This window comes from Schistocerca piceifrons, chromosome 2 (assembly GCF_021461385.2).
Source record: "Schistocerca piceifrons isolate TAMUIC-IGC-003096 chromosome 2, iqSchPice1.1, whole genome shotgun sequence".
Taxonomy (NCBI): domain Eukaryota; kingdom Metazoa; phylum Arthropoda; class Insecta; order Orthoptera; family Acrididae; genus Schistocerca; species Schistocerca piceifrons.
In genome coordinates, this window is record NC_060139.1 from 313,282,226 (window position 1) to 313,309,833 (window position 27,608).

At 39.9% G+C, this 27,608-nt stretch overlaps 1 protein-coding gene across 2 annotated transcripts in view; it reads right to left on the reverse strand.

The window, feature by feature from the left end:
- The window catches only part of LOC124776459 (wiskott-Aldrich syndrome protein family member 3), a 284,918-nt gene that overhangs the window by 23,232 nt on the left and 234,078 nt on the right, over nucleotides 1–27,608 (reverse strand). The window contains exons 3-9 of one of the 2 annotated variants that reach the window (XM_047251467.1): nucleotides 21,464–21,770; nucleotides 15,811–15,964; nucleotides 15,490–15,604; nucleotides 15,083–15,115; nucleotides 13,653–13,796; nucleotides 8,444–8,652; nucleotides 2,367–2,555 (exon numbers count right to left, since the gene is read on the reverse strand). In XM_047251467.1, the coding sequence (XP_047107423.1) occupies nucleotides 2,367–2,555; nucleotides 8,444–8,652; nucleotides 13,653–13,796; nucleotides 15,083–15,115; nucleotides 15,490–15,604; nucleotides 15,811–15,964; nucleotides 21,464–21,737 (1,118 nt within the window). In that variant the 5' untranslated portion in view covers nucleotides 21,738–21,770. The remainder of the gene's footprint in view (nucleotides 1–2,366; nucleotides 2,556–8,443; nucleotides 8,653–13,652; nucleotides 13,797–15,082; nucleotides 15,116–15,489; nucleotides 15,605–15,810; nucleotides 15,965–21,463; nucleotides 21,771–27,608) is intronic. The other variant, XM_047251468.1, reaches the window with a different exon arrangement.

The window sequence follows — 27,608 nt, forward strand, 5'->3', positions numbered from 1 at the left end:
CCACCCCTCCTATCGTGGTATTCCACTGTCCATCGAACCTACACAATATACTCGTCCATCCTTTCACAACCCCTGCTCCCAATCCCTTACCTCCTGGCTCATACCCCTGTAATAGACCTAGATGCAAGACCTGTCCCATACATCCTCCTACCACCACCTACTCCAGTCTGGTCACTAATATCACCTACATCATCAAAGGCAGGGCTATCTGTGAAACCAGTCACGTGATTTACAAGCTAAGGTGCAACCACAGCGCTGCATTCTATGTAGGCATGACAACCAACAAGCTGTCTGATCGCATGAATGGTCACCGACAAACTGTGGCCAAAAAACAAGTGGACCACCCTGTTGCTGAACACGGTACCAAACATGATACCCATCATCTCAATGACTGCTTCACAGCCTGTGTCATATGGATCCTTCCCACTAACACCAGCTTTTCTGAATTGCGCAAGTGGGAAAGTTCCCTGCAATACATCTTAAGTTCCCATAGCCCTCAGGGCCTCAACCTTCATTAGTCACTGTCCTCACCCATCCAGCCCCCTCCCAGTTCCCATTCCAGCACTACACAGCCGTCATTTCACTGCCACACCCAGTCTTTTAATTTATTTTTATTTTTCTCCTTTCCGCTACTGAGCCCCTCCCCCCTCCGCACCTTCTCTCCTGCCCTCCATCTAAACTGCAACACTTCACTGTACGCCACTCCCACCATACTATCCCTTTCCCTCCCCGCCCCAGCCTCCTCCTTGCCCCCACCCAGTCGCCACTCCCATCATGCACTGGTGATGCTGCTCGCAGTGTGGTTTCAGTTCTGTGGGACCGCAGATGTGTGTGCTAGTTGTATGTAAACATAAATCCACAAACGACATCTGTGTGTTAATATCAGACACAAGCTCTATCCCAAAACAGACTGTAGAACTTATGGACCTAAATCTGTATCCTTCACTCTGTTGCAAAGAACATTGGGCAGTTTTACTGAACACCTGTACAATAGTTAGGAGGGTTTTTTGCAGGGTTAATTCGAAAAAAAAATTCCATATAAGTTAGTTATAATTTGACACCCTCCTCCCCCCACCATTCTGCTACGTAAACTTTCATTCAAGTCAGTTATCACTAATAACTGTAGTACATACTACTAATGACTACTAATAATTGTGACTATGTCGTGTAGTCTTACAGTTGTGGCATCTCTGGAACCAAGGTGGCATTCTTTGCGAGGAACACGACTGAGAAAATTTTAAGAACTGTCATTTGAAGCTGACTGCAGAACGATTCTGCCACCTCCAAACAAACACTGTGCTTAAGGACCACAAAGATAAGATGCGAGAAATTAGAGCTCATAAGGAGGCATATAGTCGGTCATTTTTCTTTTGTCTTATTTATGAATGGAACAGGAACCTGTACAGGTACGGGGTACCCTCTGCCACGCACTGGATGATTGATTGCATAATATCTGTATAGATGTGTATTTAGGATTTTTATCCACATAATTTAAATCAACACAACACGTATCTTCCCATTGATAATGTCAAAGAATAATAAAATAACTTGCTGTTTAAACTATTATTATGTCAATGCTTTGTAAAAATGAGTGAACCAATGAATAGTGAGAAGAAGAAGAAGAAGAAGAAGAAGAATTTAAAAAATAAAAGGAAAGATAAGGAAGGTACAAATGCATGAGGGAAGCAAAATAGAAAGAAAGAGAAACTGAATTCGAAGGACAAAGGAAGAAATGAGCATGTGAAATGGAATGGGAAAGAAGCTAGCATGCAAAAATTGTGGTTGACAAGAGTTGAGTACCAGCTGGGTAAGGTTACAGATTTGGCAGTGATGTTTAGAACGCGAACCACTGGTCATTTTTTAATGTTTCATTGTCTTGCAACCACTTATGTTTTTGCTGCTACTCTTGGCACAATATCTCTTCAGGGCACCCACTGACAGTGGTCTTATCCATTGAAGCACTGAAGTTTCTAATAGAAAGATGCTCTTTACTTGAAATCAACAACATTTAGGAGTAAAATAAAGGTGACAACTCACCCAATAGTTTGTGTGTTGCGACAGACAGACACACACTGTGTGTGTGTGTGTGTGTCAGAGAGAGAGAGAGGGGGGGGGGGGGGGGTTAGGGGGCTAAGGATATGAGAATGTGTGTGTGTGTGTGTGTGTGTGTGTGTGTGTGTGTGTGTGTGTGTGTTTTACTGAATGCTGGGAAAAGAAGAAGAAGAAACCACTTGGACAATCAGATTCTCATATTACCTTTAAGTTAAAAAGCAAAAAGCTAACAAGGAAAATGAATACTGTGAAGGGAGTAAATGAGTACTGCGAGTGTCAGCATCTATACGTTGTAAGTGAATCCTGAATGGTACCTGTTGCTAGAATTGTTGCTTGGTGGTGCTGGTGGAGGCACTGATGGCCTCTGAGACACCCCTCTAGGGCCATTGCTACGGCTAGGGGTGTGATTGTTGGGAGTTGGATAGCCTTCATTGGACAACGTCTGCCCTTGTGCGTAGTGCTGTTGGTACGTTGCTTCATCATATCCTCCAACATAATTTGGTCTGTAAAAGAAAGTTAGGTTACTAATGCAATGTAAGAAGTGAAGTTTTCATGAACAGGAACAACTAGAATTCCACAAACATTGATAACGACAATCTTATTTTCCATTATGAAAGGGGCTATGGAATATTCAGTGCCAGAATAACACTATGCATATAAAAAAATTTATTAACTTCTGTAACTGTCTGACATAAATGAATCTGCTTTATGTAAATGGAATACAGTAATGTAAGTTCAGTATTATCAATTATAGCAAACAAGTGACACAACAAAAAGGGATGCAGCGCAACTCTCTCTCTCTGTGAATGGGATCTCCAATTATAAATGTTCCATCAGTGCTTATTTACTATGAATGATAGTCAATGTACAGAATCTAAGTATCAGGGTTGCAAATATTGATTTTATGATAGATGAAAGTCTGTTCAATTATCCATTGTCAAACAAAAAGGCTGCAATTTTTAAGGACTTTGACTTTGTTCACTGAAAATTTAAGCACATAGAAATCCATCCTTTCAAGTTTTAGGAATTCAAAAAAATAAATGACTAGCTCTTTGTGAAATTTAAAATGCTAAATGCTAACTTTTTCTCCATTTACTAATGACATGACCAAGTTTCAAAATGAGTAGGTGGACTACCCACAATCTAAGCCCTCAGTTTCTGTGTATTTGGTGTTTGAAGTGAAACAGAAGAAAGAGAAAGGGGAGGGGGATTCCATACCATGATTAAATTGCCATGTAACAGCTACTTTTATACTTGGGATGGACATTTGGATTGGAGATATGTCTTTTCTGGGTTCATTATTGCTAATTAACATTTATGCATTCAATAATTGTCATGACACAAATTCCATTTAATTTAATCAGAAAATTAAAATCAGTGATGCCAATTTGAGAAGGTGCCTTTGATGAGTAATGGTTAGCTACATATGGGACAGAGACGATGGTCATACCGATAAAAAACTAATTCTGATATTTTTCAGAGACTGTCTTCATTTTGACAAAAACTTTACTACTTTTACCACTGCTAATTTTTACTACTATTACTGCTTGTGATTTTAATTTTTTCTTAACTGTAACAACACATCTGACTGCCTGAGAAGCCATCATTGTGGCTTAACTCACATTTATGTGTGAATGAGATATTCAGTACCACAGTTTAAATCTTGTAGAAAAACTCTCAAAAGAAATATGTTTTTCCTTCAACAAGAATGGTTAGTCTCAATTTTGTAAAAACCACACTCTCCTGAAACAATCTACATAATAATAAAAATAATTAAAACAAATACACAGGGCAGTCAAAATTTTAACTATCGCCTTTTAAAATAAAGTTACGCAGTTAGTTTTTTTTATTTGTAGTTAGACAAATGCAGTCCTGGTACATACTGAAATCCATAGCCACAAAGCCATAGCACACCACTAAAGAAGCCAAAACAAAATGGCACTGCCCTTCGATAATGTGGAGTACCATTCGATAATTCCCACATTTGGCAGCAGTGGAAATGTTGTAGCTGTGTCAGGCCAATTCAGACAACTTCTTTGACTGTCTGCATTGGCCAGACAACTGCAACATTTCCACTGCTGCCAAAAGTGAATTATGATACATTACAATTTTTCTTCAATGGGCAGCACTATTTTGTTTTGCTCTCCTAGTGGCAACCTATGGCATTGCAGCTCACAGACTGCACATATGTACGAAGACTTCACCTATGTACCTGTAAAAGTTCCGACTTTGCCATCCACATGTCTAGTACAAATTTATTCGCTTGGGACCAGCAGCACGAATTCGGATTACTTGGTTTGTTGCCGGCCACTTGTCACCTTTCTGTTGATGACAAGCTTCAAACACACACACTTTTGCGCACTTTAATTTTTCCGGAAATCCTCTATTTCGCAGAATCGTTCCACAAACTCGAATTTGCTTTTCAAGTAACTTCCCTGCAAGTTCTACACCGTTGTTATAATTATCCATGTACAGGTGATGCCACTTTGCATAAGAAGGTATCAATAGTTCCATCATTGTTTCTGCTAGATGTTGTCCAGTGCCGGCATATATCTTTAATGAGGAAATTTATCACATGCTCTAATCACACAGCATCAAAATGAGTATGCCAAATTTCATAATTTTTGACAGATTGTAAACTTTAAAATTTAACTGTCCATGCCATGGTATCATTCCTCCATCAACTGAGATGTTTCAACTTAGATTAAACGTTTCTTTAAATTTTTTGGAAAAACAATCAAGTACGAATTTCACTTTGAAAAGCCAGTCGGCATTATCCGGTTTATTGCTGTTGTCAGAAAAATGTAAACATGATAATATTTGTCTGAATCGGTTGTGAGATATCATTTTGTGAAATATCAGTGTGTCAATCAATGGATTCGTTGACCAGTAATCATCAACCCTTGCTTTTTTTTTTCCAATTCCCATAAGGATAGCAAGCCTAACCCATTTTCTAAGTTCGGGTCCCGTAACATCAACAAATTTGGCATTTTTAAATCCAGTTTCCTTCTATTGCAATTTTGACTGTAATACTTGTTGGTCTCATTGCTAATATATTCAAATAGATTGTTCTCAATATACAATTCTACCATATCCACGATGCTCTGTGTATCTTTGGGAAATATGCATGGACCCGGAGATCCTTCAAATTTATTACTGAGCCTCAGTAAGTCATAGTCTGCCTTTTTCATCTGGTTCATCTGAATCAGTTGGCAACCGTAGCGTTTACTGTATTCTCCTTGGACGTATTTCACTATCCTCCAGCGATTCTGTTTCACGTTCACTTTTTTGATATCCAATGTCTTCTTCGCAATCGGCGAAGTCGTCCGGAACGTCCGACAAGATGTCCACGCATTCATCGTAAATAATCTTATTGTCTCTTTCGTCTGCCATGATGAAAGCGCACAAGTACTTACAAAAACAAAAAACTTGTTAACGTGTGTAACTTATTGTTACCTAAACAAAACACCAACAGAATGAAAAAGATACTGAAGTGGTGTCGCCAGCCACTGAACGATACTAAGCACACAACACCACTGCGGTGTTGCCGGTAGACAAAGTGTTAATTATGTAATAATTTTTTGAAGTAGTGATTAAAAATTATGACTATGCATTGCACCACCACCACCACCACCACCACCACCACCACCACCACCAATGATTAGACAAACTATGCCCACTTAATGCCTAAACTTTAAAGCATTAAACAACTATATAGTTGTATTGCGTATTTTTGATGACCTACCTAGGGCATTTGGCTGAAAAGATCACAATATTTTCCTAGATAAACTGAAGTTTTGTGGGATTAATGGTGTACTGTCATATCTAACCAAAAGAACGCAGAAAGTTGTGTTGCACTTAGTAATTGAACCAGTGTAGTCCGGGAACATTATTCTGAGTGGGGAGGAATCATCTATGAGGCTCTCCAAGACTCAATCTTAGGTCAGCTCTTGATCCTCATATGTGTCAATTATCTTCAATCTAATATACAACAAGCAGAATTTGTCCATTTTGCAGATTACACTAGTACTGTGATCAATCCAAGCATACATACAGCAACAGAACGGTTGGTAAACAATGTTCTTACGAGTGTAACTGATTGGTTTTTTGCAAATGGTTTCAGCCTCAATTGTAGAAAGGCACAACTTACCCAGTTCTGCACGTGTAAAGACACTACAACCAATGGTAAGTGTAACACATTGGAAGGAAATAATAAACAGGATAGAAACTTCAAAATCCGAATCAATGCCAATTTTGGGGAAAGACATATCCGTAAGTTGACAAGCTTTGCATATTTAATATTATATGGGATAATGTTGTGGGATATCTCATCTTAAACAAAGAAAGTCTTTACTGCAAAAAACCTGCTGTAAGGAGAATGTGTGGTGCTCACTCAAAATCATCTTTTAGACATCATTTTAAGGAGTTGGCCATTGTGAGTACAGCCTCACAGTATATTCATAGCCTCAGGAAGTCTATTGTAAATAAATGTAATAATCCACTACAGTTCAGAAGGAACAATGATGTACATAATTACAATACCAGAAGGAAAAAATGACATTCACAGTAAGATTATCTTTAGCATAAAAATGGGTGCACATTGCTGCAACTAAAATTTCTGGTAACTTATTGAGTGATATAAAGTGCCTGACAGACAGCAAAGTAAAATTTGTTTTCAAATTGGAGAACAACTCCTATTCCATAGAAATTCTTCTATTATTGTAATGTGTAAAATGTGGTGCATACGAATTCCTAACTCACATCTGCAGATTTTTTTTTTTTTTTTAACCACCCTTATAAATGTTCAGCATGTAGCCATTACTTTGCAATGTGAATGTAAAGCTACTCATCCAAATCATTACAGTTTATTGTGCAAATTATGCATGCAACATAAAACTAATTAACTTACTCACTGTTAGTTTAATGTTTTCTGTTACATATTTTTGGTGCTAACGGATATAATTGAACCCCATTATACAGCACAACCACCTTGAATTTATTACATTCCAATCCAGGTAGCAGTGGGTCTTAGCCATTCATTCATGGCTCTGAAATAATGTTTCCTATTGTGATGAAGTTTAGATTGGGAGTCGCTGTCTGCCATCCTATGGCCTATGGCAGAAAGTGAGATATACAAAATCAATGCCTAAGGGGGGTGGGTATATAGAGGAGGAGGAGGAGGAGGAGGAGGAGGAGGAGGAGGAGGAGAAAGAAAGAAAGAACACAAGGTGGGGAAAACAGTAACTAAACTGTTTATTATTTTAAAAGTTATCTCTGTCACTGTCAATTAACTTATCCTACTGTGAGACAGGATGGCAATGAATGTCTTTCTTCAGGGCTCTAAAAATATGGAAATTAAAAACATGGAAATCGCATGGGGTGAAATTGAGACTGTATGGAGGATGTGAAAGGGCTTCCCTGTGAACTTCCTGCAGCATAGTCAAAAACATCTTGGAGGACCCACATGTTGCAAAGGTTGTTTCAACACACCGTAGAAGTTTCCTATGAACTTGTGCCTGTCTATTCGCTTCAGACAAAGAGGTGTCCACTCGGATACGAATGTGATTCCACAGGCAACCGCAAACTTATTTCCATATAGGTATCGATCATCTTCTCTCACAGTGGGATACATGTGTTAACAGTTATAGCAATTACTTTTGAAACAATAAACAGTTTACTTCCTTTTTCAGTCTGTATCATTTTCTTACGACTGTTCCTTGTAAGTCAACTGCACTGAGGACTATGGTTGTACAATGGCTTGTCTCTGTATAAATATCAGCCAGTTCCAATCTATCACTACTATGCAAGACAGTAGTGGAAATTCCTCGAAGTAATACGTAAAATAAGGGAAAAGGCAACCACTCATTTATAGCAGATTGATGTGTGAAGCAGAGAAATATGTAACAGGAAACAGCATTCATACTAGCTTTCATCCCAAAAGTTAGTCCAAAACTTCATTTCCATTAGGTGTTCTGTGCTCCATGAATTGCTCCCAATAGGCGAGTGCTTACCTTTCCCTTATTTCAAGTATTACTACACAAAATTTCAACAAACACCTCAAAAGTTTTCAAGTTTAAGTAGGCAGTTCTCTCAAAGCATGTTACATACATGATGATTTGTTGGCACGGTGGTAGTATTTCATAAGCATTATCTGTCTTGTGAGAGAATATGTATCAGCCCTACAGAGTTTTTATTATTAGGAGATGGCACTAAAATATTTCAGATACAAAATTAAAACTACATGTAGTTTCAACACTCAAAACAATTATTTTCATCTTATCAAAATTATTCAGTAGCTTTAGTTACACCTCACTTTACTTCAAAAGCACTAAATATATACAAGTACCTCTTGTGAAAAAGGTTAAAAAAAGATAGAATGACTGCAACAAACCGATAGTATTGATCCGTAGGACTATGTGGGGGTGGAGGTGCATGACGTGGACTGTAGACACCAGTGGAATTGTAAAGTGACGAGTTGACGTCATCTGGGTATGTGCGCCTCAGTTCAATGCTGTTGGGCCTGGGCGGTCTTGGCTCAGACACAAGCATAGTCTCATCCACTATCTGCATTTGTTGCTGCTGGTGTTGTGGTGGCAATGGCTGTAAAAGCAGAATCAGTAGTTATGAAATTATAGACAGAAGCATAAAGTTCTTAATTTTACGCATGCTCCTGTCATTACTAGCAACCTGAAAAAAATTTGCATTTTGTGGTAAATATTATCAAAGATGCAAAGTCTGCTTCAAAAGGCAACATTGTGAAAAAGCTTAACAGACGCTACTTCATAGATGAACTATTTTATTAGAGATAGTTTGAAATAGTTGCATTTTCTGCATATCAATATCAAAAACTTATGCAATATTTGGTCACTGATATTGCGTATCTTAGGACGAAGCCTAATTAGGAAAAATAATAATTTGAAGGTGTTTGCAAAATAATAAGTGCCCAAATGCAATGAAGTATCAGTGTGTTCCAAGCTCTAGTGCCACACCAACATTGGGTGGTTGAATGGTCTGGATAAGATACACGCCACTTAATGCTACTTAGTACATAGGACCTAGCTTCTCAGAACAAGGGAACATGTCTGTTAGCAAGAGTTCAAAAGTTGGTAAAATTTGGACACTAATTTGGAAGTTTTAGGTAGCAGGTGTTTTGAGCTGTGGTTGTGTCAAATACCTGCAGAGGTGTGGCCTGAACTATTTCAATATTTATAACACTGTGAATCTCAGCAAGCAATTGTGCTACAGCCGTCACCAAATGCTTTGAGTTGTGCACTTTTCATTATTTTCTTATTTTTACATGAGTAAAGAGACTCTGCTGGTACATCATCATTGTGTTCAATTACGATCCTCAACATCAAAGTGGATCGGCAATCCCTATGACCATATGTCAGTTCTGCTTTCACACAAATGCAGAACATGGGTGCAGGCAGGATTCCCTGCCACACAGCAGCTGGGCTTCTTTCCCTGCACCACTCCTTTCCCCTCTGGTGGTCATGTTCTAGTTCGTTTACTCTCACTACTGACTGCCAGTTCATAATGTCTGCACTCTGCACCATAGCAAGTGGAAAACAACATCTGTCAATGTTTTTTTTGACCATGTTTATATTCTTCCCCAATGCGTGAACGAAGATTTTTCGGTTGTATTTCAATTACTGGTTCTATCTGTAGCATTGTAAATAATCGGCTAAGTTTTGCTGAATCTCAGTTTCATACATTTCTTTGCTGGATGTAGCCTTCTGCTATCTGTTTCCAGTGAATATAGCGAAGAGTTCAACATATGGCATATGGCTGTGTGGGGGTGAACTCTTGGATCATGTAATTTTTACATTAGTAGCTGGAACCATTAATGCATAAGGGGTTATCAACAAGTTTCCAATTGAGGATGTTGCTGTAGCTGTAGCATGTATGCAACATAGTGATGGGTTAGTGCCTATTACCAACAGCGTCCAAACAGTACCAATATGCTGTTATTCTTTTCTTGGGTGCTGAAGGGCAAACACTAGCAGACATTCACTGAATGAAAAACGTGAATGTGGCAACATGCCTGTCAAAAACAAGCACTGTGGAATGACTCCCTGAGTTCCGTGCTGGTCTTGGTTTGACAGGATGCAGGCTCATCTGAGAGGCCAGCCATACCCATTGCGGACCAATTCAAGCAGGAGAGACACTACCACCTGCCCCTACAGTTCTAATCTCTCCCCCATGTGATAATTAGACCTTCGATCCCTTAAAATTGCCTCAAAAGGTTGACAATTCCTGTTGAATGAGGCTGTGCATCAGGCACCTCTTATACAGCATGACACAGTGTTTTACCAATCTGGTGTTTCGGTGGGATGATTGCTTCAATGCTCATGGTGATTTTGCCCGAATGACGTGCGAATTATAGACTGCACAGCCTCTGAAAGAAAAACTTTTGGTCAACTGTTTTATTAAAAACTGATACCAGCAGATTTTTCTGATCCTGTTAACAAATACTTTAATATTATTTGTTTTGCTCGTCGAAGACAAAAACAGAAGTAGAGTATGGAGGAAGTGTAATTTTTTTAAAGCTTGGGCAGTAAAATAACTGTGCAGGTAGAATAAGACAATATTCAAATAAACAATGAAATGCCAGTCAAGCATGGGATTTGACAATCACTTTAAGAGGTCAGAATAGGAAAGAGGAGGGGAAATTTGAAGAAGAAAAAGAAAGAAATGAGAACACTTTACAAAAATTATAAAGGGTTGTAGATGACTATGTTATACACTAAAAGAGGCAGTAACAACAGGAAGTGGGAGGGGTAGGATGATTTCAAAAGGAAATAATGAATTTTGTTAAGTTGGTACTACACAAGTGAGGCCTTGTAAAGATTGTCATACTTGAGGGATATACCTCTCCACTTAATTGGGACTTTATCCCTTCACTTTTCCAATGCCTCGTCAGTACAAACTAGTTTTCTTTTTCCTCAACTTGTTGCAATTCTCCCATATCACATAAGGATTATACATTTTGTAGATTCCAAGTCAACATACCAATCCAATGATCTGATTAGTTCCAAACGTTTTCCTTGTGTGACAAATAGCTGAAATTCACTCTTTCCTTTCTTCCTTCATATCTGTAATTCTTTGAATGGAAGACTTTTTAATTCAAAACATCTCTCACTCTTTTATACAAGGACAAGGAAAGAGACATGCCTAGTGTGATTATGGAATCTCTGCTAAACTCCCTATGACTGTCATACAGGGTGTTTCAAAAATGACCGGTATATTTGAAACGGCAATAAAAACTAAACGAGCAGCGATAGAAATACACCGTTTGTTGCTATATGCTTGAGACAACCGTACATTTTCAGGCAGACAAACTTTCGAAATTACAGTAGTTACAATTTGCAACAACAGATGGCGTTGCGGTCTGGGAAACACTATACTATGATATTTTCCACATATCCACCATGCGTAGCAATAATATGGCGTAGTCTCTGAATGAAATTACCCGAAACCTTTGACAATGTGTCTGGCGGAATGGCTTCACATGCAGATGAGATGTACTGCTTCAGCTGTTCAATTGTTTCTGGATTCTGGCGGTACACCTGGTCTTTCAAGTGTCCCCACAGAAAGAAGTCACAGGGGTTTATGTCTGGCGAATAGGGAGGCCAATCCACGCCACCTCCTGTATGTTTCGGATAGCCCAAAGCAATCACACAATCATCGAAATATTCATTCAGGAAATTAAAGACGTCGGCCGTGCGATGTGGCCGGGCACCATCTTGCATAAACCACGAGGTGTTCGCAGTGTCGTCTGAGGCAGTTTGTACTGCCACAAATTCACGAAGAATGGCCAGATAGCGTGATGCAGTAATCGTTTCAGATCTGAAAAATGGGCCAATGATTCCTTTGGAAGAAATGGTGGCCCAGACCAGGACTTTTTGAGGATGCAGGGACGATGGGACTGCAACATGGGGCTTTTCGGTTCCCCATATGCGCCAGTTCTGTTTATTGACGAAGCCGTCCAGGTAAAAATAAGCTTCGTCAGTAAACCAAATGCTGCCCACATGCATATCGCCGTCATCAATCCTGTGCACTATATCGTTAGCGAATGTCTCTCGTGCAGCAATGGTAGCGGCGCTGAGGGGTTGCCGCGTTTGAATTTTGTATGGATAGAGGTGTAAACTCTGGCGCATGAGACGATACGTGGACGTTGGCGTCATTTGGACCGCAGCTGCAACACGACGAAAGGAAACCCCGAGGCCGCTGTTGGATCACCTGCTGCACTAGCTGCGCGTTGCCCTCTGTGGTTGCCGTACGCGGTCGCCCTACCTTTCCAGCACGTTCATCCGTCACGTTCCCAGTCTGTTGAAATTTTTCAAACAGATCCTTTATTGTATCGCTTTTCGGTCCTTTAGTTACATTAAACCTCCGTTGAAAACTTCGTCTTGTTGCAACAACACTGTGTTCTAGGCGGTGGAATTCCAACACCAGAAAAATCCTCTGTTCTAAGGAATAAACCATGTTGTCTACAGCACACTTGCATATTGTGAACAGCACATGCTTACAGCAGAAAGACGACGTACAGAATGGCACACCCACAGACTGCGTTGTCTTCTATATCTTTCACATCACTTGCAGTGCCATCTGTTGTTGAAAATTTGTAACTACTGTAATTTCGAAAGTTTGTCCGCCTGAAAATGTACTGTTGTCCCAAGCATATTGCAACAAACAGTGTATTTCTATCGCTACTCGTTTAGTTTTTATTGCCCTTTCAAATATACCGGTCATTTTTGAAACACCCTGTAGGTCATAATGCCTCTACTGGACACTACTTTTTCATCCGTAATAGGCAAAGTCAAAATGTAACAAAGCTTGCAAATAAAAATAATGTTTTAAAATTTGTACCTAGTCACGAAAAGAAACTCTGTGGACAAATGTATTTCCAAAACAATATTGTAAACTAGGGATCAACAATGAGGTTTCACTGTTTTAAACAGAGTGGCTTTGTATTCAGAAGGACAGAGGCTCCATCCATCCAATCTGAGAGCTTTAAGGTGGATGATCAAACACCTCACAGCTACCTTACTGCACAAGCTCTACAAGGTCACCTGTAACGATGGATGGCCTCCCGCTGGTCTCCTTATCATGAACATTTTGGCTACTTGCTGCGAAGTGAGTACCACTTATACACCATCAGCTTGCTCATAAAGTTAGGCTCACAGACCAGTACAGCTGACGATTAATTTCCACTGGCACTATGTTCTGCACATTCAAAATCTTTATCGCCAATCACATTCCACACACGTCATGAGCTCCATTTTTAACTACTGCCACGAAGCTACTTGAGGTGTCGGGATATTCCATAAGCACATGTGCCATGCCGCATTATTACTGTGTCACTTATAAGCTGTCTGTCTGTGCAAAACACAGTTTGCTAGCTGTAGGACAAGTGGAAAACTTACTTTATGGATGCACGTCTAAGGAAAATCGTTTTTTCCTTTACCACATTGCTATATCAAGTCTTTTATTTCACAGTGTGCCCAAGTCTTCACTAAAGATCCCATTCTTTTCCATACAATATGCCAACTGGATTATCACGAACACCAAACCCACAGAAAGGACTGATGTAGTACCTGAGGTGACCGGTAGATTGTCTGCGGCATGATGTATTCCCCATGGCCTACAGCAATCATTAGCTGGCGCTCCCTTGTGTTGTGGGGCTGGCGGACCCTCTTCTTGTGTCTGCCACCCCCACCTTCTGCACGTGGTCTGTGAGGCTAAAAGGTGAGAAAACATCCAGTTAGTTAACACAGACACAAAAATTGCAATAGGGGTTAAGTTTAGTCTTTGTTTCACAGGTCTTAATTGTCATGAAAATAATGTACATTTAAGATACAGATGTACAACATATGTTTAAACAACAAGCTAAATAACACACGAATGTTTGACTTCTAGTTTTGTTGAGTATAAAACAATATGGAATGGAAGAATAATAACAAAGAGATAAACATACCAGATTAAAATCTTATGTAGAAAACTAAAAACTTAACAAATGCAGTCTGACTAATTCTCAGCACAACTGCTGTCCTCTGGGTTGGGGAAAAAACCATGCTTGTTTATTTTAGCAGGATCATATGTCAAAGGAAATGTGGAAGAAGAGGGTATATCTTTCAACCTTAACTAGTCTGTCTGGTATATGTATTATTTCTTAAAAAGTCTCTAAAACAAATTGTATATTTTTTTGTTCTGATATCTCTTTCAATGTACATAAATTATATGAAAAATCCAACTTGGCAAATAAATAAATAATGCATGGGAGACAAAAATGTAATAATTTAAAGTTCAGTTGGATTACCACACAAACTGTTAATTTCACTCTCATAAAATCACTCTGTTTAATTTATATGACTTTTACATTAAAGCACACATTCTCTTTAATTGCCTTTATACACTTTATACAGGGCAGTCAGAAACAGTCTGAAATTTTTTTAAGGATATTGCAAGCAGGGTTCTGCTGAGAAATAATTATTAAGAAAAACATTTGATATGGAGCACTGTTTCAGAGTTAATTTCAACTGAAGTTAGCCAATCAGATCACTGCGTGCACAAGCTCAAGAGGCCTGCCGAAGTGGGAGTGCCGCCGAACATGTTACTCATTTAGTTTTAGGAAATGAGACTAAAGAGTAATTACAAAACCTGGACATGGGACAGTAGCAAGGACCGAACCTGAGCCAAATGCTGAGCAGCCTCATGCGCTATCATCAATGCTATGAGAGCAGCTTGCACTAATTGCACCTAGAAGCCTGCTTAAATTTAAACATACAATGGCCTGACTATCTTCTATGTTAATTAACTCTGAAATGGTGTAATGTATTAAGTTTTTTTCCTAAATAATTATTTCTCAGCACAACCTACCCTGCAACATCCTTACAAGTTCTCAAGACTGTTTCTGACCACCCTGTATAAACTTATTCACACAAAAACCACAATGTTAAGTGCACACAAACTCCAATTTTGCATGCAGCACTCACTCACGTATAAAAGGGAGACACATTGCACTTGCCTCACACATCATGTTTGCTAGCAACAGCTCAAACTGCCAAAAAAAGTGAGAAAATTATTCACTAGTGTTTATTAGATACGCTTCTGCTATTATTATTATTATTATTATTATTATTATTATTATTATTATTATTATTATTTGGTATGTGCACACATGGCACTGCTCATTGCACAAAATTAATCATATGTATTTACTATTAAGCCAGAATGGTGAGAAACCTATCAAGTTAAAATGCAAGTATAAATACTGAAAACACTGGTACTGTTATAAAAACTGTATTTTTGTGTAGTTTGAAACTTCCTGTACCAAGTAGTTCAATAAACGTACAGTTACTCATTACAATATAGTTACGCAAATACTGTTTCATTAAGGGCAACTTTCAAATCTAAAATAATAAAAGGTTTCACCTTTTTTCCACGGTCATGCATAACACGTTCAGTGTCTTTCAGCATTTCCTGTCGCCACAAATCAAAGAAGTAGTTTGCATCTGTGTAGAATTTCAGTCCATCTTTTCCGTCCTCCCTGTAGGAATAAGGCAATCAATTAGAAAGTATTTGCATAAAACTGTTAATGAAATTAATGTTAAAAATCATTTTGAAACAAAACACAGTGAAGGTTAGAAACACTGCACACACTGCTGAATAATTAACCTTCCTTTTTTTCTCCATCCAGTGAAAATACATTGCTTAATTAATTACATCAAATTAACTGAATATTTCCCTACATACCTGTATTGGTTCAGTTTGTCTAAAGGTGGCGGCTTGTCGCATTGCTGGTACATTTCCATCATTGCAGTGGGCATTGTATCCCTAGAGACCACTTGCTGGTCAAACACTACAGAACTTTTGAAGGCTTTTCTCAAATGTGTGTCTTGCAACGAAACTGTAACAAAAAATTTAACATAAGAGACATATTAATATCTCAGTCAGAATAAATCAAATTAATACATTGCATAACTGGTGAACGTTCCTGAATACATTGCAGTACCTAACTGAAATCAGCATAAACCAACCACTGTGAAAGCTTTAAATCCCCACACAAATGAATACTTCATCTTGGTAATCACGATAAGTCTATGTGCTAAAACTGCTGCAGCATACATAATTTACTACTACTACTACTACTACTACTACTACACCACACAGTTCCGCTCACTATCTCCAAATGACAATATGTGAACTCTAATAGCAGCAATGAGCTACAAATAAAAAAATGAAATCAATAAATAACCCCATATCAACTGGAATACCAAAATGCAAAACAAATAACAAGCAGGTCATTCCATGTCAAATCACCCAATAATTCTAGTACTCGTAATCCTTCATCTCAGATTTTCATGAAATTTTGATATTTAGTTATACATATAACATAAGAATAACTAATAATAGAAATCTAAAAAAAACGTAAGGCCGAAACTGAGCCAATGAAATGAATTGCAGCGATTAAGAAGGATCTTAGAGTAGCCAGTGTAACTCGGGCAGATGTTACAGACAGAAAAACATTCAGGCAAAAATATTTGATTGGAAAGTTGGTCAGAGGGAATTTGGAAAACGGACTGGAACATCATGGTCTGATGAAAGAAAGAGATCATTCTGAAAGGATGAAACAAATTTGAACACAAAGGAACGCCAACTATCAAAAGCGACATTAATGGATTGTACCTATTGGGCCCATAGTTGAATAATAATATGTTTTTGGGTGGGGTCTGTCTTTAGCAAAACACAATTTTGTTTTCTGGCCATCTGGGGCAACCGTAATTAAAAATGTCTTAGCTGATGCATAACTTTAGTTCGGTCATTGTAGTATAATTGGTGAATGTGAGATAATGGATGTGTTGTTGTGGTCTTCAGCCCAGAGACTTGTTTGATGCAGCTCCCCATGCTACTCTGTCCAGTGCAAGCTACTTCATCTCCCAGTGCCTACTGCAACCTACATCCTTCTGAATCTGTTTAGTGTATTCATCTCTTGGTCTCCCTCTACAATTTTTACCCTCCACGCTGCCCTTCAATACTAAATTGGTGATCCCCTTGATGCCTCAGAATATGCCCTACCTACCAATCCCTTCTTCTAGTCAAGTTGTGCCACAAGCTCCTCTTCTCCCCAATTCAATTCAGTATCTCCTCATTAGTTATGTGATCTACCCATCTAATCTTCAGCATTCTTCTGTAGCACCACATTTCAAAAGCTTCTATTCTCTTCCTGTCCAAACTATTTATTGTCCATGTTTCACTTCCATACATGGCTACACTCCATACGAATACTTTCAGAAACGACTTCCTGACAAATCTATACTCGATGTTAAGAAATTTCTCTTCTTCAGAAATGCTTTCCTTGCCATTGCCACTCTACATTTTATTTCCTCTCTGCTTCCCAAATAGCAAAACTCCTTTACTACTTTAAGTGTTTCATTTCCTAATCTAATTCCCTCAGCATCACCCGACTTAATTCGACTACATTCCATTATCCTCATTTTGCTTTTGTTGATGTTCATCTTATATCCTCCTTTCAAGACACTGTCCATTCCGTTCAACTGCTCTTCCAAGTCCTTTGCTGTCTCTGACAGAATTACAATGTCATCGGCGAACCTCAAAGTTTTTACTTCTTCTCCATGAATTTTAATACCTACTCCAAATTTTTCTTTTGTTTCCTTTACTGCTTGCTCAATATACAGATTGAATAACATCGGGGAAAGGCTACAACCCTGTCTCACTCCTTTCCCAACCACTGCTTCCCTTTCATGCCCCTCGACTCTTATAACTGCCATCTGGTTTCCGTACAAATTGTAAATAGCCTTTCGCTCCCTGTATTTTACCCCTGCCACCTTTAGAATTTAAAAGAGAGTATTCCAATCAACATTGTCAAAAGCTTTCTCTAAGTCTACAAATGCTAGAAACGTAGGTTTGCTTTTCCTTAATCTTTCTTCTAAGATAAGTCATAGAGTCAGTATTGCCTGACGTTTTCCAACATTTCTACGGAATCCATACTGATCTTCCCCGAGGTCGGCTTCTACCAGTTTTTCCATTCATCTGAAAAGAATTCGCGTTAGTATTTTGCAGCTGTGATTTATTAAACTGATTGTTCGGTAATTTTCACATCTGTTGACACCTGCTTTCTTTGGAATTGGAATTATTATATTCTTCTTGAAGTCTGAGGGTATTTCGCCTGTCTCATACATCTTGCTCACCAGATGGTAGAGTTTTGTCAGGACTGGCTCTCCCAAGGCTGTCAGTAGTTCTAATGGAATGTTGTCTACTCCGGGGGCCTTGTTTCGGCTTAGGTCTTTCAGTGCTCTGTCAAACTCTTCACGCAGTATCATATCTCCCATTTCATCTTCATCTACATCCTCTTCCATTACCATAATGTTGTCCTCAAGTACATCGCCCTTGTATAGACCCTGTATATACTCCTACCTTTCTGCTTTCCCTTCTTTGCTTAGAACTGGTTTTCCATCTGAGCACTTGATATTCATGCAAGTGGTTCTCTTTTCTCCAAAGGTCTCTTTAATTTTCCTGTAGGCTGTATCTATCTTACCCCTAGTGAGATAAGCCTCTACATCCTTACATTTGTCCTCTAGCCATCCCTGCTTAGCCATTTTGCACTTCCTGTCGATCTCATTTTTGAGACGTTTGTATTCCTTTTAGCCTGCTCCATTTACTGCATTTTTATATTTTCTCCTTTCATCAATTAAATTCAATATTTCTTCTGTTACCTAAGGGTTTCTACTAGCCCTCGTCTTTTTACCTATTTGATCCTCTGATACCTTCACTATTTCATCCCTCAAAGCTACCCATTCTTCTTCTACTGTATTTCTTTCCCCCCTTCCTGTCAATTCTTCCCTTATGCTCTCCCTGAAACACTGTACAACCTCTGGTTCTTTCAGTTTATCAAGGTCCCATCTCCTTAAATTCCCACCTTTTTGCAGTTTCTTCAGTTTTAATCTACAGTTCATAACCAATAGATTGTGGTCAAGAGTCCACATCTGCTCCTGGAAATGTCTTACAATTTAAAATCTGGTTCCTAAATCTCTGTCTTACCATTATATAATCTATGATACCTTTTAGTATCTCCAGGGTTCTTCCATGTATACAACCTTCTTTCATGATTCTTGAACCAAGTATTAGCTATGATTAAGTTATGCTCTGCGCAAAATTCTACCAGGCGGCTTCCTCTCATTTCTTAGCTCCAACCCATATTCACCTACTATGTTTCCTTCTCTCCCTTTTCCTACTCTCGAGTTTCAGTCACCCATTTTAAGACTACCACATCATATGTAAAACCTGTTACGACAACAAGTTTCAATGTGTGCCGATCATTATTTGGTTGATAAGAACAGTACACCACCACTTGTGTTTATGAGAATACCCTCATGACACCCAGGTTATGATGGAGCATCACAATAATAGTGATTTGATATCACACCGACAACACACGGTCATATCAACAGCATGTATGCAAGTCCTAAGCTAATGGCTCCAAATGATAGTTACACAGCAGAACATTCATTGCCAATATCTGTCCCATATTTTTGCTATGTTTCTCAATTATTACGTAGATACTATGAAGATACTCTTTTTTGGGAAATGGTACTATAATAAAGCTGATGAGTTTGTAGTTATCAGTACAGATGAAAAATAATTATCATAGTGAAGAAAATGGCTGTGACAGTGCTGTTCTTGAATATTTCCAAAGCACTGTCTAGACAAAATTTTGAGGATGATTTAGTGTTAAGTTCACTTTTTATGCAGGGAAGACCAAGGGAGTAATTAGCACACATTACACATGCACACAACTCGGTCAATGAAGCAAATACAGGGTTATTCTAAATGACTGTCAGAGTTTAGTGCTTTTGTTTTGAGGCAGTGAAAAATCTACAATTATTACTTTTGCAGCAATGGATAGATAAACTTTCTAAGCTTTACTCTGCATTAACTGTAGTTGCCTCAGATACCATCAGGTGGCAATTACAACAGTATTTACAAAATGGCAACCACTGGTCAGAAGAAAGCATTTGTGCTCTCAACTCGTTGTTACTATGGTCCAGTGTCACTTTTGAACAGAGGGCACTGTTCATTGATCTGTCTTTTTTTTCCAGCTGTCATAGACACATTTTATCTTTCATAAGTAATTTATAGGTTGCCACAGGCAATGTATTACGCTATATTAATTGTTGACCATAAATTCACTATAAAAAATAAGTGTCGGACCTATACTCTTCATTTATTTTCTTTTAATAATCTTACATGGGTAACTGCATACATCTTTTAATGTATCACCATTGGTAGGTAGGTAGGTGGTTAGTGTTTAACGTCCCGACGACAACAAGGTCATTAGAGACAGAGCGTAAGCTCGGGTAAGGGAAGGATTGGGAAGGAAATCGGCCGTGCCCTTTCAAAGGAACCATCCCGGCATTTGCCTGAAACGATTTAGGAAAATCACGGAAAACCTAAATCAGGATGGTTGGAGACTCACCATTGGTTTCTATGATAGTCATCAATTTTAATAATTCTGCTATATGCATTTTATCTAATATGCTTTTATCAGATTATGTTTTTGCGTAAATGATGACTACATATAAACAAGTCCACAGTAGCGACATCTAGGGAGGGTGTAGGCAAACAGGCTTCTGGAAGCTACTGTACCTCAGTAGCTAGCTGGCAATAATCACTATGTGGACGATGTGACCTATTCTACACCATATTTTAAATCTATGTGACGATGCTATGCTGATTACATTATGGCCATATCACTTTAGGACATGGTGTAAAAAAGGTATGTTATACCATATTTTATCTGTACATTTCCCTGGTGTATGACAGTATATTGTGATACATATTGCTGTTTTATGTTAAAAGACACACTGCTCACTAGATGTATATACTTATATATTTTAGATCTGAAGATGGTCATTACAAACTGAAACTGGTCATTGTCTAAAGAATTCATTTGTGATCAGAGACTGGAATAAAAAAGCACTTTTGAACAATATGTCAAGGATCCTCCTTCCGACACTTCTACTCGCACATGGTAAGCTGACTTTATGGGTAGAAGTTGTTTATGTAAAGGGTGATGCTGTTGACATTCCACTGTGCATCAAAAGCAGTAGTGAATGATCAAATCACATTATATTTTCACAAACTGATTATTCAACACTATTGTTTAACTACATCAATTGCACAGTGGATTACAATTTTTCTGAAACGTCATCAACCATTTAAAATAGACCTGTATGTCCAGAGCTTCTCTGTAAAATATTAAAAGTTGTACGAAAAAGTAAACTGCACAAATATTGACCCAATCCGGTAAAAGTTTAATCTCTCGGCCAACAGGGAAGGGGTCTGTGGCGGCAGACTGTACGACGCGCCTGCTCCAGCGGCGACTCACCCTCCTCGACGTTGGAGTCGAGCTGCGTGACCTTGACGGCGAGGCGGTCGATGCGCGCCTGGAGGCTGGCGCAGCGCGCCGCGATGCCGTGGGCGTCGCGCGCGAGCTCCCCGAAGATGTCTTCCGCGTGCCGGCTGAGGCTGGACAGCTGGCGCACCAGGTTGGCGAGCGTGCCGTTGGTGGCCGCCTCGAGCTCCGAGGGCAGCGGGAAGTCCTCGGGGATGGTGCCGCGCGACACCAGCACCGGCTCCACCACGCGCTTCGGCAGCGGCATCCCGCGCCCTCGCCCTCACCACGCCGCCGCCACCTGCGGGCGCAAACCGCCACATTCACTACCGCCACACACTTTCCAAAACCACACACTACACAACTAGTGTGGCAAACCACCTCACATGGCACCGCATCGCGCCGAGAGCACCATAACACATGCATCACCAGAAGTTGAAGGATCTTCAAAATCTACGAATACGAAACTCCATCACCGTGCGCAGTAAATCGTGGTGAGAGAACTCTGAAGGTTTTTTTCGTCGTAGTTCCACGCAGACCATCCTGTAGTATGTCCCGACTTGTCCCGACCTTAAGTACATGACGCACGTGGCACATCAGTACGTGTCCACTGTGTGCGAGGGTCTGAGCAGGGAGGGAAGGAGTGGGAAGGCAATTTCCTTTAGTTTTCGCGGAGAATGATGGAACAGTTTTCAGAGTAAACGAAAAATGGCTCTGGAAACTCTAGTGCATATCCTCAACATCAGTGGTTCCCAACTCTTCTGAGATCATTGCCCCCGAGCTCTATGAGATATTAGCTACTAACACGCCTCCTAACCCTTCATCAACATTAGAGTCTAAATAAACTTCAGAATGAAAAAGTTTCTCTGAACACTTAAATTTTTAAAATGACTAAAGATAAACGACATTTAGTGTTATTAAACAATTAACTTACGAGTGAATGGGACAACTGGTACTGCTTATTTCTAACAATCTCATTTATAGAATGATGAAGCAATTTTCAGAGCATCGCGAGTGATACCCGCAATTCTTCCCAGAAAAAAAAGCTCACTATCCTCATTGAGGGTAGACTTTTATCACAAAACATGTTTCTTAGTCACCACTCCGCCTTGCTTCAACCAACCACGCACTTCTCTATAAAATCAATCTGACAAATTCTGAAAACTGTACTTCGGCCTACTGTTTGTAAATCACTACATAGTAGGACTGCTTACTTCTCTGTCTGAAGTTTGTGGACTTCAGGCTGCCAAGCTTTGTGTTGCGACGACGACGACAATAATAATAATAATAATAATAATAATAATAACAATAATAATAATAATAATAATGCAGTGTAGGCCCAATAGCAGTGTAATTGCAACTGTGTTGTGCTGTCAATTCGTCTACTGTTGCGAAGTGAGTAATGAAGCTATTTCTGGTCTACTGTGGGAAATACAACCAATAGAACGCATTTATATGAAATATTTAAACATAGGTGATGTATATGTCTCAATTTTACTGTCACAAATTGTCATACTGTACAAAGTATGTCTACAGTGGCTGAATATGCGAGGAAGACCAAGAGAAGCCTACTAGTATCTAACATAGGCCTTAATTTGAGGAAGAAATTTCTGAACATATATGTTTGGAGCACAGCACGGTATGGTAGTGAAACATTGACTGTGGGAAAAACAGGAGAGAATCGAAGCGTTTGAGATGTGGTGTTACAGAAAAATTTTGAAAATTAGGTGGAGTGATAAGGTAAGGAATGAGGTGGTTCTGCACAGAAACGGAGAGGAAAGGAAAGGAATATGCGAAAAACACGAACAAGAAGAAGGGACGTGATGACAGGGCATCTGCTAAGACATCAAGGAATGACAGTCTGTCGACTGTACAGCAACCAGTTTGCCCTTTGAATCCTCCATCTCCGTGGTCTCCTGTCAACCACCGTCCGAGTCCAGACGGATCCACACTGGGAAGTCGCCACTTCTCAGGGAAGAAGTGGCTCAGATCTTTGGCGGTTGAGGAACACAACACGGGAACTGAAAAATTGGTCCCACGTTACAGTAAGTACCTTGACGGCTATGGCGGCGTAATTTAAAAGAATGTCTAACATACTGTTACTCTGTAAATGAAGTTGTGTGTTATATCTTCTGTTTTTATTTAGTTATGCCAAAACGTTCTTTACTTTCTGGGTAACCCTCATAGTATTCTTCACATGAACAAACCACTGTCAGGTATTAAAAGAAGTGGTTAATGACAAAAATCCTCAGACGGACTTAAGAGTCAACCCCGAGCCTTTGGATTTGTAGTACGACACTTCTTATCCACTTTAGCTAGTGAGCCACATTTACGATACTTTAAGTTGTAGACACTTTTTACAGATTTACAGCTTCGTTTCAATTTAATCACTACTATTGCGTGCGTGACGTATTAGAAAGTATTCCCTACTTAACTAAACTGGAAATTGAAACTGCTGACTGCTTAAGCTTCTATTCGGACTTCTAACACACCGTTTCCCATAGTTTCGCACTCTTAATTGAAGCGACGCATTCCGACCAATCCAGCCAATCAACGATCACTTAACTGGCACCGATATCTCATTCTTTTGACCTCTGTACTTATCCATCTTTAAAATGACTCCAACACTCTCGTCAGGACTTTTTTTTAGTTTCTGTAGTTGTCCACCGAAAAAACGTTCGCCAATTTAGGCGCAGGAGCTTGGTAGCCCAGAGTATCGTTATAACAATACTTATTTAACTCAATCTGTTCAAGCGTCAGTAATAAGCTACTGTGCAAAGAGGAGTATTCAGATGTCTTAGTCTATTAACCATTGTTAAAACAGAAATATTATCAAGCACGTCGTGGAACTAAATTAGCTGGATTGTGAAGAATACTAAGCAGACGGTTCTATTTATACGAAAGCTAACCACAGACTGTCTAACGACATTCTAAGGTTTGCATCCGAATCTTTAAGTCCACCTGCGCTGGTCCACATAGGACTCAATTGCTGTTGCCGAGTCTCCTTCAACGGTCTGTCTACGTATTCTGGGAATGTAAGAATTCGTGCACTGTAGGAATGATGTAGGTGAAAACTTTTCAGTGTGAAATAATCGTAAATAAAAAGTAGAATGTTTAGTTTTAGATAAAAATTGTGCGCCACTTTCCTTTACAATAAATTAAAATATTTTTCTACACTACCACTCTCACAACCACATCGCAATAATGACGGCTGCAATAATTATGAAACTGTGTACACTGTATGACCAATGAATTACGACAAATTGCATTAATTGAATATGTGCTGTTTACTTCTGCATGGCAGTTTAGCGACGTGGCGGCTTTCAGTGGAATTTCTGCAGTACTAATCAAGGACATATGGCCAACAACCGGTGATGTCTATCGTCGCTCTCTGTTGAAATTATGCTGAGGTACTGCTGAAAACCGCAATCTGATAGTCAATTTCATAGCGTCACAGAAATTTGGAGACTAAGGCTATGACTTCCACGGTCCTCCAATTTTTATTGCACATGTTGGAGAGTCTGCGACTTGTGCCGCCATCTTGAATAATCAGCACACGACAAATAAAGAAAAACGTTGGAATTTTAGAACAATTATGTCATAACAGCGGCTGACTTTCGTCCATTTTTCCATTCGTATCGAAGTCTGCATTACCGTCGTGCTACGTCGTACATCTTTGACCCTCGGATCCATACTTCACTGTGTTGACGCAGAGCCTCTTCAGCATATAAATATTCACAGAATGATGTGAGGGACGTGAGTCAGACTCTCAGACACACCGAGCCTACTAATGATGCAGTTGCGTGCTCACTGAGGTAAGCTACTCTAATGCTACGAGCGCAGTAAGATGAGGTAATGGGCGCGAACTGCAATAGCTCCTACAATTAAGTATGTGATATATATGGCCACAAGTGGTTTTTCCTGCGTGCCCAGGTAGCACTGAACTGTCAACTCTATGATATATCCTAAGCTTCATGAGCTTCTGTGACTTGAGACTCGCACAGATCCCCACATGATAGTATAGGAGTAAGCCTAGCACTCCTTAGATAGGCACTCTATTATCGACTACTAGCACGCGTCATGTTAGTAGCGTTGCCAGGAGCTGGATAGGATGAGTGTTTGAAACAGTACCTGTTAAAAGGTGTTAAAGTTTTTTCCACCGAAACCAGAGTCCTTAAAGCGAGACGCTATCAGGACTAATCTACAAACGAACTGTGATCGACAGTGTCCAGACACCCTAATGTAATGTGGAACTGACCACTATATACCCCAAGATGCGAACCCACCAGTTTAAAAGGAGGCTGCGAGCACTGTGTTGTCAATAGACAGGCAGTTAACAGCAGAATGCGTCGATTAGGAGAGCTTAGTAACTTTGAACACGTGGGCTATTCACTGGGTGTCAAGTGAGTGAGAAGTCCGGGGGACATTTCAACCTTTCTAAAACTGCTCAAGTTGACTGGTGATGAAGTGATGTGGTAATGTGAAGGTACAACCGCAGCCAAACCAAGACCTGGCAGACCTCATGTACTGACGGACAGGGACCGTCAAGCATTGCGGAGGGTATTTGTGGGGGAAAAAAGAAAAAACGGATGAAATCAGGAATCACTCTTGACATCCAAAGTGCCACCAGCAGTCCAGCTAGCAGAATGACTGTGCGTAAGGAGTTAAAAAATTGGGATAAAATAGTCGAGCAGCTCCTCATTAGCCACACATTTATGTAGCAAGTGTTGCACGACGTTTGTAGTAAAGCACAACATGTGAGGCGATGTGTTGGTGGATAATAACATTCCTGAAATTAAATGGTCGGCCTAGAGCCCCATCTGAACCCAATGGAACGCTTTTGGGAGGAGTTAGAGCGTCGACTTCGCTCCAGACCCAGTGTCCAACATCACTGTCTTCTCTGGTTTCCCCTCCTGAGGGAGAATCGGCTGCCATTACTCGACAGACATCTCACTGAAAGTATCACCAGCAGAGAGAAAACTGTCTAAAAGGTGAAGGATGGATGAGAGATCAGCGTTAAGACACTCCACAGCTTCACGAATGACTAAGCAGAGTCTGCTTTACCGCGAATTACATTTCCTGTGCGACAAATGGCCAAAGATTGGCTGGTCTAACGTATAACACGAAGAAAGGAGTTCATTTCGCTTGTTGCAGGTTTGCTGACAAGGCGTAATGTAAGGTTTACCAAAGATGTCAAAATGGTATATTGCTTCTGTCTTCAGTAGACAAGTTACGGAAAATATGTAGCATTTTTTTTGTCCAGCCACATACGGGGCGTAGAATAAATGATAGGCGTTCCGTATAACTTTGTCTTATAAATCTGTACGTTGCGTGGCCGTATGTACATAGGGGGCCTCTACTTTCTCCTCTGGCTACTCCATTCGCAGACTGATTACAGGAAGTACCTTTCCGCATAGTTCGCGTTTCACTAACTTCACAATCATTGGAATTACCCGAGGGAACTAAGTTTCTTGCGTCATCTTGGACTGCGCGCCGTCTGAATTCTCTCTGTCACGCATAACTGCTTTCCTAAACATTCGTAAAGTTTACGTGACATTCGAGCTGAGCAAACACGCTCAGCGACATATTAACACAGCTCTTCTCTGCATCATCTCTGTTTTCTGTAAATTCAACGAAGTAAGGCTCCCGACATTGCCGGATAGGTCTATTCTTATTTAAAGAGCTCAGCTGACCAGTGTTTTCAAAACTCCATACTAGGCGTGTGTGAATCTAATCGTGCGCTTCATGCTCCGCAGCAACCGAGTAGTAAGACGCTTGTAAGAGGTTCTGACGATCGCACAGAAGCACTACTCAGAAGGCTTTCAGAAGCCGTTAACGAGGAGAGACTCACAATGAGCGTGAACGAACACACACACACACACACACACACACACACACACACACACACACACACACACACACACACAAAGAAAGGTCATCTCCTGGCTATTCTGTCTCACTGGCACATCAGCAGAGCGCGGAAAGCGCAGAAAGAATAATGCACGCCTTCTATTTAATTCACGAGATCGTTGCCAAGGTGAGAGTACACGAGTTATATAAAATTTCTAGGATACAACAATGGTGCTCAGATAGCAAGCTGCTTTACGCTTTTAAACACGTAAAAGTTGCAATGAAGTTT